General features: G+C 38.5%; 2 protein-coding genes across 3 annotated transcripts in view; one reads left to right on the top strand and one right to left on the bottom strand.

The window, feature by feature from the left end:
- The first annotated feature begins 38 nt into the window (after positions 1 to 38).
- On the top strand, positions 39 to 3,827 carry TSPYL4 (TSPY like 4). Its single transcript, XM_005551641.4, has 2 exons — positions 39 to 2,062; positions 3,580 to 3,827. The coding sequence occupies exon 1, from the start codon at positions 105 to 107 to the stop codon at positions 1,347 to 1,349; it is 1,245 nt and encodes a 414-aa protein (XP_005551698.3). The 5' UTR covers positions 39 to 104; the 3' UTR covers positions 1,350 to 2,062; positions 3,580 to 3,827.
- A 5,614-nt stretch (positions 3,828 to 9,441) lies between these two features.
- The window catches only part of NT5DC1 (5'-nucleotidase domain containing 1), a 146,178-nt gene continuing 138,896 nt past the window's right edge, over positions 9,442 to 16,723 (bottom strand). For both annotated transcript variants that reach the window (XM_005551638.5, XM_005551639.5), the window contains exons 9-12: positions 15,980 to 16,098; positions 14,727 to 14,888; positions 13,963 to 14,131; positions 9,442 to 9,758 (exon numbers count right to left, since the gene is read on the bottom strand). In XM_005551638.5, coding sequence (XP_005551695.3) covers positions 9,643 to 9,758; positions 13,963 to 14,131; positions 14,727 to 14,888; positions 15,980 to 16,098 — 566 coding nt within the window. In that variant the 3' untranslated portion in view covers positions 9,442 to 9,642. The remainder of the gene's footprint in view (positions 9,759 to 13,962; positions 14,132 to 14,726; positions 14,889 to 15,979; positions 16,099 to 16,723) is intronic.

Here is a 16,723-nt window from a genome sequence, read left to right as displayed (position 1 = left end):
ACCGCGGCGAGTAAAAGAGGGGTGGCGCTAGACGTTTCGGGCAGAGTGCGGCCGCTGCGGAGACAAGGAACTCTCCCTCTACCGCCAGTCTGACTTCTACCAAAATGAGCGGCCTGGATGGGGGCAACAAGCTCCCTCTCGCCCAAACCGGCGACCTGGCTGCTCCCGACCATGCCTCAGGAGATCCGGTCCTAGACCAGTGCCAAGTGCTCCATGAAGAAACCGAGGCGACACAGGTGATGGCGAACACAGGTGGGGGCAGCCTGGAGACCGCTGCGGAGGGAGGTGCATCCCGGGATCCTGTTGACTGCGGCCCCGCGCTCCGCGTCCCAGTTGCCGGGAGTCGCGGCTGTGTGGCGACCAAAGCCGGGCAGGAGGATGCTCCACCTTCTACGAAAGGTCTGGAAGCAGCCTCTGCCTCCGAGGCTGCTGATAACAGCCAGAAAAATGGCTGTCAGCTTGGAGAGCCCCGTGGCCCTGCTGGGCAGAAGGCTCTAGAAGCCTGTGGCGCAGGGGGGTTGGGGTCTCAGATGATAGCCAGGAAGAAGGCCAAGGAAGTGACGACTAAAAAGTGCGCCATGTCAGCAGCGGTGGAAAAGGAGGGAGAAGCAGGGGCGGTGATGGAGGAAAAGAAGGTAGTGCAGAAGGAAAAAAAGGTGGCAGGAGGGGTGAAAGAGGAGACACGGCCCAGGGCCCCGAAGATCAATAACTGCATGGACTCGCTGGAGGCCATCGATCAAGAGTTGTCAAACGTAAATGCCCAGGCTGACAGGGCCTTCCTTCAGCTTGAGCGCAAGTTTGGCCGCATGCGAAGACTCCACATGCAGCGCAGAAGTTTCATTATCCAAAATATCCCAGGTTTCTGGGTCACTGCCTTTCGAAACCACCCCCAGCTGTCACCTATGATCAGTGGCCAAGATGAAGACATGCTGAGGTACATGATCAATTTGGAGGTGGAGGAGCTTAAACACCCCAGAGCAGGCTGCAAATTCAAGTTCATCTTTCAGGGCAACCCCTACTTCCGAAATGAGGGGCTCGTCAAGGAATATGAGCGCAGATCCTCCGGGCGAGTGGTGTCTCTTTCCACTCCAATCCGCTGGCACCGAGGCCAAGATCCCCAGGCTCATATCCACAGAAACCGGGAAGGGAACACTATCCCTAGTTTCTTCAACTGGTTTTCAGACCACAGCCTTCTAGAATTCGACAGAATTGCAGAGATTATCAAAGGAGAACTGTGGCCCAATCCCCTACAATACTACCTGATGGGTGAAGGGCCCCGTAGAGGAATTCGAGGCCCACCAAGGCAGCCGGTGGAGAGCGCCAGATCCTTCAGGTTCCAGTCTGGCTAATCTCTGTCCTGTGAGAAGCTTCTGCACAAGTTTCCTTACCACCTCCTCTTGGACCTATGCTTGGCCAACAGCATGCAGTCTTCTGTCTGCTTTCTCTTCATACTGCGGATTATCTTTTCCTTTGGTTCTTCTAAATCTTCAGTAATCAGTTGCAAGATTATTGGCTTACCTGCCCATGCCATTCTTCCTCTGGACCTTCATGCTTTTCTGCATTGTGTTAACATGTTTCAAGTGCATGGCCTTCTACGGCTTCTATGCCAAACATGATACTATAGATGTACTGTACCATACTGCCTTTCTTTGCATGGCTTGGACCCTGTCTGTGACCGTGGTCTTCTCCCAGTTTAGGTGGTTCTGTACCACAAAGAATCTTGATACATCTTCACAAATAACTACTGGGCTTCATACTTTATGCTGGCTGTGTACCTGATACCCATGTACTTATGGTAAGCTCTTTAGGTATTACCACTGCAAGACAAAACTGATATCTTAACCCAGCCGTCAACCCAAATTGGACATTCCAGACTACCACCAACTGGATCCCAGCTGCCTTCCTGGGCTTGTGCCATCCACCCTACTGGTTATCTGGTAGAACAAGCTGGTGGCTGGTGGGTGACTGCTAGGCATGAATGAGGTAATAGATGAAAAGTGTTCTATGATATCACATTGGTGTTCCTGTACCTTTGGTTACTCTACATCATGACCAGCTACTGGTAAGTATGAAGCCTGTGCTGTAGCCCAGCCCTACTTGCTCTCACCTTCTGGTTGAACTTTGCTTAGGCCACCATTGTCTGCCTTCAGGAACTATCTGTAGACGTAGCTCCCAGGGAGCTCACAGGAACACCCCCTACCACCAGGATGGGCAGTCATATGTGACAGTGCCCAAAGCAAGGCTGGAACGCAGTCCCTTCCAGCTTAGTCTTTCTGATTGCTAGCCAACAAACCATCCTTAATCTGAGCAACTTCTTTAGGCATTTCCTCTTTTCCCCGCCTGCTCCCACTCTGAACATGACAAAGTTGCCAGAGTTGGGGCATTGAGGAAGAGATATTTCTGGAATGTGAGACTTCTTATGCCTCTGTCTCTGTGTCTCTTTCTTTCTCTCCCTCCCCCTTCCCCTCTCCCTCCCATCCCTTCTTTTCTTCCCTTTCACTCTGAAGCAGTTTTAGCTTATGAACAGAAAACAAAACTGGCAAAGCAGACTTTTTGTTTAATTTGCTCTTTCCTTGATTGTGTTCAGAGAGGAAAGGTATGATTAAATGGGTTCCAGATCTCTTATTGCCCTTATTCCTCCACCCCACTTCCTTTAGCAAGGTCTGACAATTTCAAAGGGAGACCTATAGGTTGTTTAGTTAGAGGCAGTGTTCTTTTAGGCAGGTTTTGACATCTTTATCTTTTACCCTATCCATTCTACCAAAACCTGTGTATTTCTTGAGCTTTTAGTTTGAGAAGCTGGAAAGAGAGAGAAGGGCCTTACAGTGATGGGTTCAGGACAGGTCCTGAACAGGATGTGAGCGAAGGCAACCAAAACTTAGCTTCACTCCACTTTTCTAAAGATGGAAATGCTTTTTTAGGCCTTGGACTGCTTGGAAATGACCCAAGGGTAGCATTTTGTAGGTCATTCTTCTCCTTTGTACTACTTTGTTCCTGCCCTGATGTCCCATGTGTCTTCATCCTACTGCCTGGCTTTCTTGGCCCTCATTTTTCAGCTTCTGCATTTCCTTCCTTGCTCCTAACAAATGAAGAAGCAGGCTGCAGCCTGCATTCTGGAAGATCTCCAACCTCCTTGTAGGGGATAAGGGGAATTTTTCCCTTTCGATTTTGAAGGCTTTGACCTAAGCCCCTTTAGGGTTGAGGAGGTCTGAACACACACAGTGGAGAGGTTAGTCTAGGTTGGGAAACTGAGTAAGTCCAGAGCAGAAATGAGCCTGCTGTGGAGTGGGTTTGGAAAGGCCTACAGGAAAGACCCTGCAGGGTCAGGGGTGGGAGGGTAGGCCCCTGAGGTGCGCCCCAGGGAAGAGGAGCTGGTATTTAAATCGTATGCTTGGAGGAAGATTTTCCTTCAATTTTTCCTAAGTCCTTGAATTCACCAGTAGATTTTTGTAAACAAAACTGTAAGGGTGTTTCCTCTCGATTATCCTAGGAGTGACCTTTATATGTGTGGAAGATTAATGGTGTATGCTCCTTATGTCACTGTTTTTGAGTAAAATCTATTTCCTTTCTCCGTTTCAGCCTATGACAAAATTGATGTTTACAGGCCTGCTTTTTGCTTATAATTGACAACATGTGCAAAAATACCAAATTTGTGTCCTGTGCAGTATGAAGACTTCAGTGAATATTCATTAATGTATTAGCTTGTTCTGCTCTCTGTTCATATATGGCTCTATTCTTAGAAATATAATTTGAATGTGATCTTTCAGTAGTCTGAATATTTTACAAATTGTTGCTATGTCTTGTGAAAATAACCTCAAAAAGAAAAATATGACTCTGTTGTCTTACTTGATACTTCTTGCCCTAGTAATGTACTTGACATTTATGTTCCTAAGCAGTGTAAGTACTAGTAGAATTTCTCTGTCAAACTCAATGATGATTATTAGTACTTTTGTCTTCTCCCATGTGCTTGAAGGAAAAACAAAGTGTCACTACTGTATTTCTTGTTTTCATCAAAAAATAAAAATAAATAAAAAATTCTGTTGTCTAGGTTAATTTAAGGTTAGGAAATCATTAAAGTTATCAAATGATACCAGTAACTATCATCCTGAAAGTTAAAAAAAAAAAAAAAAAAAAAGCAACAGCCACCAAACCTCCTAAGATTTTTCACTTGAAAAATGGTAAATAGAAGCCCAACTACAACTGCATACTCATGAGCATTATTTTTTCTATATAACAGTGCAGTTTTTGGTGGTAATTGAAGCACCATATAGTATCACTTAAAATACTGTTTTCAGTGGAAAACTTGTCTATGCAGCATCCTTGTTCATTACATTTATATTAACTGTGCCTTCCGAGGTCTAACTCTCAATAAGCTTAAGATAGACTTTTGGAAGAATTAATTATTGTGTATTCTGAGTGCTACTTACATTATTTTCTTACACCAGTGTGTGGCTTTAAAAAGAATACCAAGAAAACATGAAATAAAATGTCTAGAGACAAATGATATCAGGCATCACAACTTTAATTACCAGTAATGATAGTTTTGCTGTATAGCAGCAATTACATGAAGTTTTATTGGATAAATACCTCTGCATTCTCTGCAGTAAGGAGGGCTTTATGGATGCTGCAAAATCTGTGAAAATGAATTGCCAAGTATTTGTAGCCATTTAAGCAAAAATTTGACAAAAATGGCCCAAAATTTCTCATTTGAGTTAGAAACTTAATTAAACATACAGTTAGATAGATGCTGACTCCTGGTGCAATTGTTACTTGCAATTTCTTGCTGCAGTATTTTTTTCTAGGGCTGGAGAACTTTAAGTATTAGAGACCTAGGTTTTCTTTTGCAAGCTCTACATCCATCTTAATCCTAAATTCCCCTAACAATGTTCATCTTACCTTTTCAGTTCAGTGACTGATTTCTGCATTGTCAACCACCTGTTTCAAGCTTTATTATACATTTTCTGTGCCTGTTCTGGATGTAATCAGAAAATGTCATTTTTCCTACACTTGGCTTATTATCTGCTTTAGTCTAACCAATAGCATTCACTCTAATAGGCTGGTGCCACTTATTTGTTACAGATTAGCATGGTTTCTGTTCCGTTTAGTCTAATAAAATTAAAGTTACTCAATTAGGCATCTTACAGGTTTCACTTACCAACCAATTGGTTCACTGCTATAGCCCTGCTCCATTTCTTTGTATTGCTTTTTCTTCCATAATTCTAGACCCCAATTATTCTTTATGTGGACCTCCAAACCTGTTAAGAGGTTCTCCCATCCTCTGGTCACCTAAGAAGTATTATCATTTTAGTCTTCTCAGGCGATAATCTCTGTGAGTAGTGGTGACACTGCATAATTTCCTGGTCCTCACACAACATTTCCTTGGGCTTCCATTTCTGGGCATTCAGCACAAGCCAGACACTTATAAAAGGCTTCTCTGACCTTCTTATCAGGCCCTTCTCCCCATTACTCCTGGTGCTGCTGCTTTGTCTCCAGCTAACTCAAGCGTCCTTAAAAGTTTTCGTCATTAACGAACAAAAACTAAAACTCTTACCTGTATTTTTAATTTTTGAGTTCCTGTCCTATAGAATCACAATTTAAGACCTGGATATTTGATCTTGTTTCAGTGACATATTCCCTGGCTTCACAATCTCCTCAAAAGATCTGAGGTATGTCAGGCACTTCGAAGTGCAGTCTCTTATTACTTTGATAAACCTTGTAACAAATTTTATTCTTTCCATTTAAATAGTTGAGAAAACAGAGGTCCAGAAAGTGGAAGTAAACTGCCTAAGATGCAAGTCTCACTGCTGAGTTTTCTGATTTCAAGCTAGCATACCTTCCACACTATCACAGCTATGGTAGTAAATTTGGCATACAAATGTTAAACCCTATTGACATGAGTATTCAGGCCTCAGTTGAAGGTTATGTTTAATCATTCATGAACAGCCTTTGACAGGAGTACATTTTATCCCTTGATTTAATACAGGATTCCATATAGTTACAGATGAACACATTTGAATTTACTTACGTAATCTTGATGTTTGCTGCACATGAATGAAATTTAACAGTTTGTTCCCTTCATCAAAGGCATTGAACATTTAATGTACCAAAAAGACATTAAATGTTATACTCACGGAATTTAGCTGCTAAGCATTGTAAAGAACTGCTGACATTTCCGTTAAATTAAAAGAATATTTTTTAATTGATTAAACTTGGTGATTGCTTTTAACACATTTAGATAGTAGTTTATTCCTTTTTTTTATTAAACTTTGTTAAGCTTTATTAAACTTTGATCTTTACAAGGAAGTAACATGACCAAAGTACCAAAAAAAGTAAAACAAACTTGTTTTTTGAAAAGTCTGTGAACAGGTACGTGGTTCAAGAAAGTAATTGTCAAGCAGTCTATGTAGTTTTCTAGTTGTCATTGTAAGTAATGACCCAACTTCTCTATAGGCCCAGATATCCCATTTCCCACTAAGTTTACTCAAAGATGAGTTTTCATCACTCATTCTCCATTTTGGTTACTTCAGCAACTGAGGGAAATTTACCAAGCAGTCGCAACTGAGGGAAATTTACCAAGCAGTCAAGGTGAACATTAACCCAGAATACGAAGAAAGAGTAGGCCTGCTTACTGATGACCTTGGTGTGTGTGGCTTCCAAGAAGAGCAAATTCATTATATACTTTAGGACTCCTATGATTCTTGGATCTCTATTTTACTCTCCTAGGTAAGTTTTATATTACAGATATTTAATATATTTGGCTAAATTATGAATTACTTAAGAATAGAGACTGTGTCTTCACTTTTAATCCCTCTTATGTCCTAGAATGGCATTATTGCTAAATTGAAGTGTGGTTTTGGGCTGAGAATTTGCCCCAGTCTAGATTCAACATTGGAAGACATTATGTATCAAGTAATTAAAAGTGTGATTTTGAGGATCAAACCTGAGTTCATGTATTGCTCTCTTAGTAACAGTGTAACGTAGAGCAAGCATTGTATTTAATCACTCTGAATTTCAGTTTTCCCATCTGTACAATTTAATAATTATATGCATCTCATATGGTTGCTGTAGAGAGTAAACAAGACAATGTACATGAAGTAGCCTAGTGAGGAGTCAGCACTCATGACCACTATTTTACTATTATTTCTGAGGATAGTTCTAGAGACCAACAAGAGACACCTTTTTGAATTCATTCCATGTGAACTGGACCATGCCCAGGGATTTTCAAGGATGGCCATACGACCATACTGGGTGAATTACTTGGTATGCTGTCATGGCTTTAACAAAAGCAGTCAAGTGTATTCCAGTCTTGCACCAATCTGGGAACCAACTGTTAGGATAGTCTTCTTGTGCTCAAGAGCCTGAAAAGATGTAAGGGACTGTTACTCCAACACTGAATATTTTAAAAAGCTATCCATTTATTTCTACCATTCAGTCAAGGTTATTATACCTAGAGAGGCAGTTTGATTTTCCACTTTATGCTGATTTGTTATATAAAATAATTATATAAATTTATTTTCATTCAAACCAGTTCGCTAAAAGTGTGTGTATTTAAAGTTATTTTTGGATATGAACATTGGTGGGGAAATAATACTTGATTTCAGTTTAGAGTTTAACAAACTCAGTTGATTTTAGATTGCAATTCATGGTTCAGTTGAAGTTTTTACTACCTCAGTATTCCAAATACCAGATTCTGACAAAACATTTGGTCACTGAGTCATTCAGATCTTTCCTCTGCTGATGCGATGAACAGTGGCCAGCAAAGAAAACCTCCGCTCCCTTAAATCTATTTTTAGGTGTCCTTTAGATTATGAATGTTTGCCTGTATGCAAATATTACATGTCTTCTGCCCATTTATACAATTTTTTTGTTTCATATAACTACTTTAATATTTTCTTTTTAATTTTTTTGGTGCCACATTTGGATGATTATTTTTAATCTTCATATCCAATCAGAAACACTGGCACTTTTTAGAAACAATGAAATACAAATTTAAAAAACCAAATTATAGTCTTGCTAATTATAGAAAAAAACATTCATTAGAAGAAATACTGACTGCTAGAAAGGAAGGAAACTTAGAAATAAACTAAACCTCTCCTTTTATAAGATGGAAAAAACCGAAGCCAAATTTGGTGGTAACTTGTTCAGGGTCTTTAGGTAGAATGCTAAAGGGGCGCGTAGAACTTCTGACAACCGAATTCTGCCTCCCGAACCCCCGCCACTACTCAGTGGCCCAAAAAGTGCAATTATTTCTTATTTTGGAGTTCTCATTTTTCATATTAACAGTAGTTTATAAGTATTTAAAGATGTATTATTTGCCATTTACAGAATAAACATGGATAAGGAAAAATAGCTTTATTTTTAAAAGAAATCAATTTTCTATTTAAAGCATATACGAGATAGCATCTTTCATGTAGTCCTAAGCTTATTTATGCTCATTGTAATATTCCAATGACATTCTGGACATAAACTTCAAGTATATCACTATATACTTATTGTTAAATATCAAAGAAAGCTACTGACTGTGAGGGAAAAATTTTAGTAATTTTTTTTTTTTTTTTTTTTTTTTTACCTACCCTGAGATAACTCATCCCATAGTATATCTGGGATTTAGCTGAACATTTCCAAATTTCAACAAAATTTTTTTCTTTCCAATGCATGCATTGATATGCTCAATTCTCCACTACAATCCAGGTAAAATAATGATAGTGTTTGAAAACCAGATAGTGAAAACCAGTATGTTTTCTAATACTGCCCATGATAGACAGAGTGAAATCACAGCTTAAAGAGTAGCCAGGAACCTATACTGCAAACATTTGGCTTCAAGTATCTTGCAACAAATAGCTACTAATATGACTATACATAGCACACAGAACACCACAGTCCTGGACTGTAGTATGCCTGTAAAACCCCTTAAAGCATTTTTTCTCAAACTTTTTGTTCATTATTACCCTCCTTCCCAATTACAGAAATTAAATTCAAATTAAATTAAATAGTTTCAACTACAAATTTCTTCCCAAGAGAGGAATTAATACTGAGGAATAAGATTTTGTTGGATAGGGTGATTTTGGAAGTCCTAGGGCATATAAAAGGTAACAATGTTCAGCTATATTTAGCCAGACCAATTAAGCCAAGTCTCTGGAGGATATGTTCTAGTTCGGTGGGTCTCAAACTGTAGTGTAAATTAGAATCACAGGATGGGCTTGTTAAACCACAGATTGGTAGGCCCCACTCTCAGAGCTTCTGATTCAACAGGTTTTGGGTGGGGCCTGCAATGTGCATTATCAAGTTCTCAGGTAATGCTCTGCTATTAGTCTATGGATCACACTTTGAGAACCACTGAACTAGGCATATGTGTAAGAGTGACTGTGTGTGGGAGTGTGTGTCCCCAGGTGAATTCTAATCACAAAACTATTGTATAGAAAATATCAATAAGGTTCTAAGTTTTAGGATACTAAGATTTTAATATAATAAGAGTTGTTAAACATCAAGATGATTTATAGAAAGGAGACCTATGGGCAAATATCAACTTCTTGGTCAATAAAACTCGTTCCTTAAAGTCTTTTACAGTATTTTTTGATTTTTTTTTTTTTTTTTTTTTTACTGCATATATGGGTCTTCACTTCATTTTCCAATAAAGACAACTTATTTGGATATCAGTGTCTCATCGCTTGTTAAGACCAGTGGAGGATTTGGATAGTAGCCAGCTGTTTTTGAATTGCTTGAAGAGAATCTTGTAAATTTGTAGTCCAGAGGTAATTCTGGGGAGGAAAAAAAAGTTTAATTATTGCACAGGCCTCTGAATGCCTTTCATAAACAAATCAAAACTTGATATTCACTGATAGTAAAACTTATTTTTGAAACCTGTAAAATTTTAACATTTCTTTTGCTCCTTCAGTAGGTCTCTGTGTAGCTATTATTATAAGGTTAAAAATGTGTATAAACCATTCACCATTGTAACATATATATGGCTAATAAATACAAACTTTTACAACAGCTATAAAAAAGGCTTCTAGGCATTTAAATGTGAACGAGATAACCATGTCTAACAGAATATCCACAAATACAGAAACATTACTTGAATATAAGGTTTTAAGAGGCAAAAGGGATGTACTAAGTTATTTTTCACTTCCTATCTCATTTAAAACAATTTAATTTTATTCTTTCTCCCATATTACAGAAAAGGTCTATCACAGGTCACTTAGGATGAAGAGTTAGATATCTTTCCCTATACAATTTATAATAATGCTTAAGGCAAATCACATTTAGAGATATCTCAAATCATCCCCAGAGCTCTAACTAGTGAGTTTAATTTTAATACTCTGCACAGAAGTTAATACAAAAATATGAAAGCTTATCTGAATAAAAATTTAAAAAAAAATCTCCCAGGCCCTCCTCAGAGGATCATGTAACTGGTGAATGAGACCTAATAATCTTCTTCATGGTCCCAGGAAGAAGGTTACTAAGAATAATCTTCAAATGCTTAGCTAACTAAGAATTTTAATACATACAACATGGCAACTTTCTTCAATTGAAGGAAGAAGAATCTGAAGTTCAAAAAAATTAACTAGACTTCTAACTTCAACTAGAAAAGCTGGATAAAATACAAACATGAGACTGAAGTCACCAGAGAGCTAAAGAGGCAACCAAGACTTAAGATACAATTCCTGGGAACGAGGAACCAGCGGAGAGAGGAGCTAGCACTAAGCTTCAGCTTTTCTCCTCTGGTGCTGGGATTCTGGCTGGTGGTAGGGGTTACTATAAGCAGCAGAAAAACCAGTAGAGATTTTGGCAGTCTTGCAGGGCTGCAGAGACAAAAATTGAGGGGCTAGGACCACTGTAAAGGAAGGGTTAGAGAACTGGACTCTGCCGGTTTTCTCCTCAAACCCTTTGCCAAATGCTGAAGGAAACTTGGAAACGAAGAATCCAAGCGGAAAAGCATAGGCCTGTATAAAGGAGAGTGGATGTTTTCTTTCTTAGGCATTTTCTTGGTATTGTGAAAATGGAGAGACTAAGCTCTGACCTGAGAGAGGACAGGGGACTTTGTGAGTATCTTAGACTGGCAGTTATATATTTCTGAGAACTAAGAGTTTGTATTTATGAAGTGATCTCTCTCATGCTAATCATTTTTCCCCTTAATATCCACTGTGTTTCATATTAATGCAGTTACTCTCTCTTTTGGTTACTGTTAGCATGGTATTATTTCATCCATCTTTTGATATTTAAACTTTCTGAATCCTTATGTCTTAGATATATCTCTTATAAACAACCTTGCACTTTGGGAGGCCGAGGTGGGCAGATCACGAGGTCAGGAGATGGAGACCATCCTGGCTAACATGGTAAAACCCCATCTCTACTAAGTGCAAGGATTACAGGTGTGAGCCACAGTGCCCGGCTGAGTATTGTTATTTTTTAAAAATCAGCTATTAATTGGAGTATTTGGTCACATATATTTAATGTAATTACTTCAGGTTTAAATTAAACATTTTACTAAATGCTTTCCATTTGTCTTGCTGATTCTTAATATTCTCTCATCCCCTTTGTTTTCTTTTAGATTCTTAAATTATTTTACATAGTAGGTTGGTATATGTATATCATCACAATTCTTTTGACAGTTATTTTAGAGATTACAACATGCATTTCCGACATCAATATTGAACATAGTCTTATCCTTAATTGTTTAAATCTAGCATGTTAGAACATGTTAATTTTTGCTGCCCCACTCTGGCATATACATGCCATTGTTGTCAGGCATTTTAATTCTCTATTTATGTAAATCCCATGGGACTTTAATTTTTATTGTTTCAAACACTAAGCATTCATTTTTAATTCATACACTTATACCATATACTTATATCACATACATTCTTCTTGCATTTCCAGTCTTCCAACATGAATTATTTTTAATTGTACCTGGAGAACAATAATCTTTATTTCCTCTAGTACAGGTTTCTGGATATACATTTTCTTTATTATTCTGTCTAAAAATATTTTACTTTTTTTTGTTATTTTTGAGACAGAGTCTTGCTCTGTTACCTAGGCTGGAGTGCAGTGGTGTGATCCCAGCTCATTGCAACTTCTGCCTCGCAGCTTCAAGCAATTCTCCTGCCTCAACCTCCTGAGTAGCTGGGATTACAGGCACCCACCACCACACCTGGCTAATTTCTGTATTTTTAGTAGAGACGGGGTTTCACCATGTTGGCCAGACTGGTCTCAAACTCCTGACCTCAGATGTATCGATCCACCCGCCCGCCTCGGCCTCCCAAAGTGCTGGGATTACAGGCATAAGCCACCAAGCCCAGCCAATATTTTACTTTTATTCTTTAAAAAGTTTACTGGGTATAGAATTCCATCAAGATTCACACGATTTTCTTTCAGCAATTTAAAGTCATCATTCTATTGTCTTTGACTCTTCTCTGTTTCTGATAAGTCAGATGTCAATCTGTTATTTAATCTATATTTATGCTCTTGATTGCTTTTAATATTTAATTATCTTTGGCATTTAGCAGTTAACTCTGAATTTCTTTTTATTCATTTTGTTTCATTTCTTTGGGCTTCTTAAACCTTTGGCTTATTTTTTTCCCATCACTTTTCTCTCATCTCCTGGGACTCCAATCACAGATGACCCTCAGTATCTGCAGGGCACCCCTGTGATACCAAAACCTGCGCATGCTCAAGTCAAAAAATGGCATAATATTTGCATTAAACCTACATACATCTTCCTGTATACTTTAATTCATCACTAGATTACTTATATCGAATACGATGTAAATGCTATGTAAATAGTTATACTGTATTTTTAAAAATTTGTAACATTTTAAATTGTTGTATTATGTTTTATTGTTTTTTTCCTCTGAATAATTTTTATCCACAGCTGGTTGAATCTGAAAATGTGAAACCCGAGAATACAGAAGGCTGGCCATATAGAAACCTTACTCCTTCTCACTATATCTTTTATGTCTCAGTCTCTCTTCTGTACCTTTTATGATTTTTCTCTTACTGTTTCATTCCAAATATGTTCTTTTGACCTAATTTCCAGTGCACTAAGTGACTTTTCATCTCTGTCTAATTTGCTATTAAATCCACCTGTTAAGTTCTTAATTTCATTTTTTAAATATTTAAATTCTGCAATCTCCATTCTTTTTATATCACAGTTTATACCATAGTTTTTGTCTCTACCAAATTTCTCATTCCTTCCGTTTCTGTATTTGACTATAATAAGCATGGTTATTTCTGTTAGTGTGGTCTCATATCTTTATGTGCCTGGCTATTTTTCATTATGTGCTGAATTTTATATGAATTGTTTTTAGAAATAATTTGAGTCCTAGAATGATGTTATCCTCCTCAAAAGAGAATCTATATTTGTTTCTACTAATATATTGGGGCACTACTAATTTGGAATCTCCTCAATCCAATTTTAGGTATTCAGCTGATTTCAAGCTGAGTTTTAGTTCCTGTGAAAATGGAGATTTCTTCTCAATTCATCCTTATTCTAAAGTAAAGCACTTCAGGGCCTCAACATAGATTGAGGGAGTTCACCAGACCCCACTCCTCCTCAGGCAGGCCCTCTCCTCCAGTTCCTATTCCTGTAGATTCATGAAGTTACTGAAAGGCCCACTCACCCTCTGTGGTGCCCTCTCCAGAATCAGCAAACACCCAGGGGGAAAAGTAGCCTCAAATGCGAGGTTCACCTTACTGGGCCTCCTCAGCTTGTCCTGGTAACTCTTCCCTAAATTTATAATATGCCTCCAAGCTGAATTAAAAAAAAAATAAATTGTCGAGCTTTTGTAGTTGCCTCCCACAGAAGTGCTGGTCCTAATTACCTAGGTTCCATATCTAGAAGATGTTTTCCCCAAAGATAAATCAATGTTGTGGGAAGATTTCTTTTTCTTAAAGACAAGAATTCTAGTACTGGTCATTGTTGTCTAGTAACAGATGAAGCTTTATAGGTATGTTCCCCCTTACCTGCAATTGCTTCAATACTTGGAATTGCAATAGTGCTGTAAGTACTGATTCTCTTACAAGACCATGTATAAACCAAGGAGTCTTCTGTGTTTTCCAGTCCCCAAACTGAATCAATAAAAAAAGAGCCCCATTTTTTAGATGAAGTATTTAAAGGCTTTGCTTTTGGTCCCTGAAACAAGAGAACAGAATAATTAAAATGGTGATTAACTAATGTTCAATCTCATAACTTTTTTGTCTATGAAGTAAATAAAACCTTTGAAACCCTGTAGGAATCTACAAATAGGCTTTGGGCACACATTAAGTTTTTGGAACAGGAATAATATTTCCTCCTTATTATGAAGTATCCTTTATTTTAAACAGAAACTAGCTTTTTATATGGTCAGTTAGTTATTATCTGAAAACTAGCCCAAACAGAGCAACCTAGAAAGAGAATTTTTTTCCCTATAATAAAAATAACTCTGTAATTCTATTATGATGATGATGATGTCTAAAGGGTAGTTAAAAAAAAACTTGGTCTAATTTTCTTATTTAGTATTTATTTTTTAAAAAGGAAGGAGGACAGGATTATTATTTATTGCTTTCAGTATAAATAGAACATGAAGTCAATAAAATTGGTACAAAGTTTCAAATTATTAGTCTTTTTTTTTAAACATGATGGCATTCAGCCTGACCAGGACAATTTTGGAGTCAAGTAGTATAAAGATACTTTAGCTTTCAAACATAAATATTTTTCTTTCAAGGAAAGAGATGCAGGGAACCCTAACCTCATATTTTCCTTTCTTCTCTAGAGGCTCTGACTCCTCAGGCCTCTGACTCCTTGCGCCTTCATCCCCTCTGAGTTCTTCCAGGATGAGGACTGTCTCCCAATTACTATAGTGACGAGCTGGGAAAATGTCTGAATGCATGCTATCACCAAAATAAACAACCTGTAAGACAGATAGCAGATGCTGTTTGAGGCATAGAATTGTGAAAGAGAGTGGCATTTATTTCATATAAAGAAGAAGAAAATTTCTCAACAGGCATCAGAGTATGACAATCAAAAACTGCATAAACAGCTTAAACGTCTTTAATAACCTCACAGGTGACCATCAACTTGTCTCATTTGATTCACAGGGTGCCAGATTTGTCTTAAGAAGTTATACAACACATTCACAGGTGGAAGAGAGCATAAGGTGAAATAAGTGATTTTATTCAATTTTCCTAAAGAAGAGAACCTATATGTTTACATAGATGTTTACAATTACTAATAAAATGGCCCCTGCAGTTGAAGGGCTGGTGAGGTATTAGAGACAACTTGTGGAGTAGAGATTATTAAAAGTGCAAATCACAACCACTTTTCAAGAGAGTTTCTGGGCCCAACTTCAGATTGGTTGAAACAGAATCTGTGAGAGTAGGGCTACGCATGTTGAAGCTAGAAGGTTCCCTAGGTAGTCTGAGGCAAAACTCCATTGACTGAGTCCATACCTCTCAATTTTCAGATATGAAAACAGAGTTAAGGGATATGAGAATCAGCATCTGCAAGTCAGACTGCTCCATCCATTAACCCTCAGGAGTCCCCAGGGGACTGTGGCATGGTGACAGCCAATGGAGCAGGGCTCTGTTACCCCATGATCTCTCAGCTCACAGAAATTCTGGTAAATATTTTCTTAGAAGAAAGGGTTCTGCTGTTAGAAATGCACCAGTGTCCAACATCAACAACGTGATCATGCTGTCAAAAACAAGTGTATCTTTAAGCTAGTCTGTAGCATAATTTCAGTTGTTTGTTTTATATATGAAAACTTTTTGGATGGATTGTTATCAGGATTAACATTCCACAGGCATCCTACACACTCACACACCCCCTAAATCTGTGGTGCCCTGCCTGGAATCCTTGCTCTTCTCTATCACAGATAGACAGCCTGTCTACACTGACAAAGGAAAGGCTTATTTAAGCAGAAGAATTAGGAGAGGTTTGGCAGTTCACAACTGCTTATGTCTGCAAGTGGGCGCTGAGGGCTTCTCCTCAACTGGAAAATACCTTGGGTTCAGGTTTGCCAGTCATTTTCTTCAGAAGTTCATAGAGGTGGACAGCGTTCCCTTGGGAGTACCAGCCAGGTTTATCCAGAGATGGCAGCGCCTCCTGCTCCTCATCATTCTCTGAAAATACAGTTTGACAATCATATACTTTTTAATCAAGTGAGAGTAGCCAGCTGGGCAGACCACACTTAGGGCATGGCTGCAGGACATGTACAAACAAGAACCTTGTGGGGAAAGGAGCTGACATTCAGTGGTACCTACATATTATAAGGCCCTTAAAGGTATATACTTTTTAATCCTATGGCCTTCTTAATTGGGGAAAATAAAGTTCCGGGAAGTTATTTTGCCCAGGATCTCAATGCTGGTAAGTGATTTATTCGGTGATTAGATAGACATCTGCTTGACATCAGGCCCCTACTACTACAAAATGGTTTACCAAATAAACAACACAATGAAAGTCATTAGGTGTTAATTTTTTAGAATTGAGGGTGAGGGAGATAAGTTTTTAATTAGTAGTCTATCATATTCAGATGTAAATTTTGCACACTTGATGCCTCAAATGCTTTACCCTAGTACCAGCTTGGGGTGGGTGGGGAATGAAAGGACTATCTGATGCCAAAGCACAAGTTTGTGGACCATTCCAAGTTGTCCTCTCCCAGCACATTACCTTCCCACTCCTGTTAAAGCAGGGCTGGTGAAAGAGTCTGCCTCTCTGAATTTTGCCCACTATTCTATTACTTGTACA

This window comes from Macaca fascicularis, chromosome 4 (assembly GCF_037993035.2).
Source record: "Macaca fascicularis isolate 582-1 chromosome 4, T2T-MFA8v1.1".
NCBI classification, from domain to species: Eukaryota; Metazoa; Chordata; class Mammalia; order Primates; family Cercopithecidae; genus Macaca; species Macaca fascicularis.
Note: the sequence above shows the minus strand (reverse complement) of the source record. Positions and strands in the feature narration are given on the sequence as shown.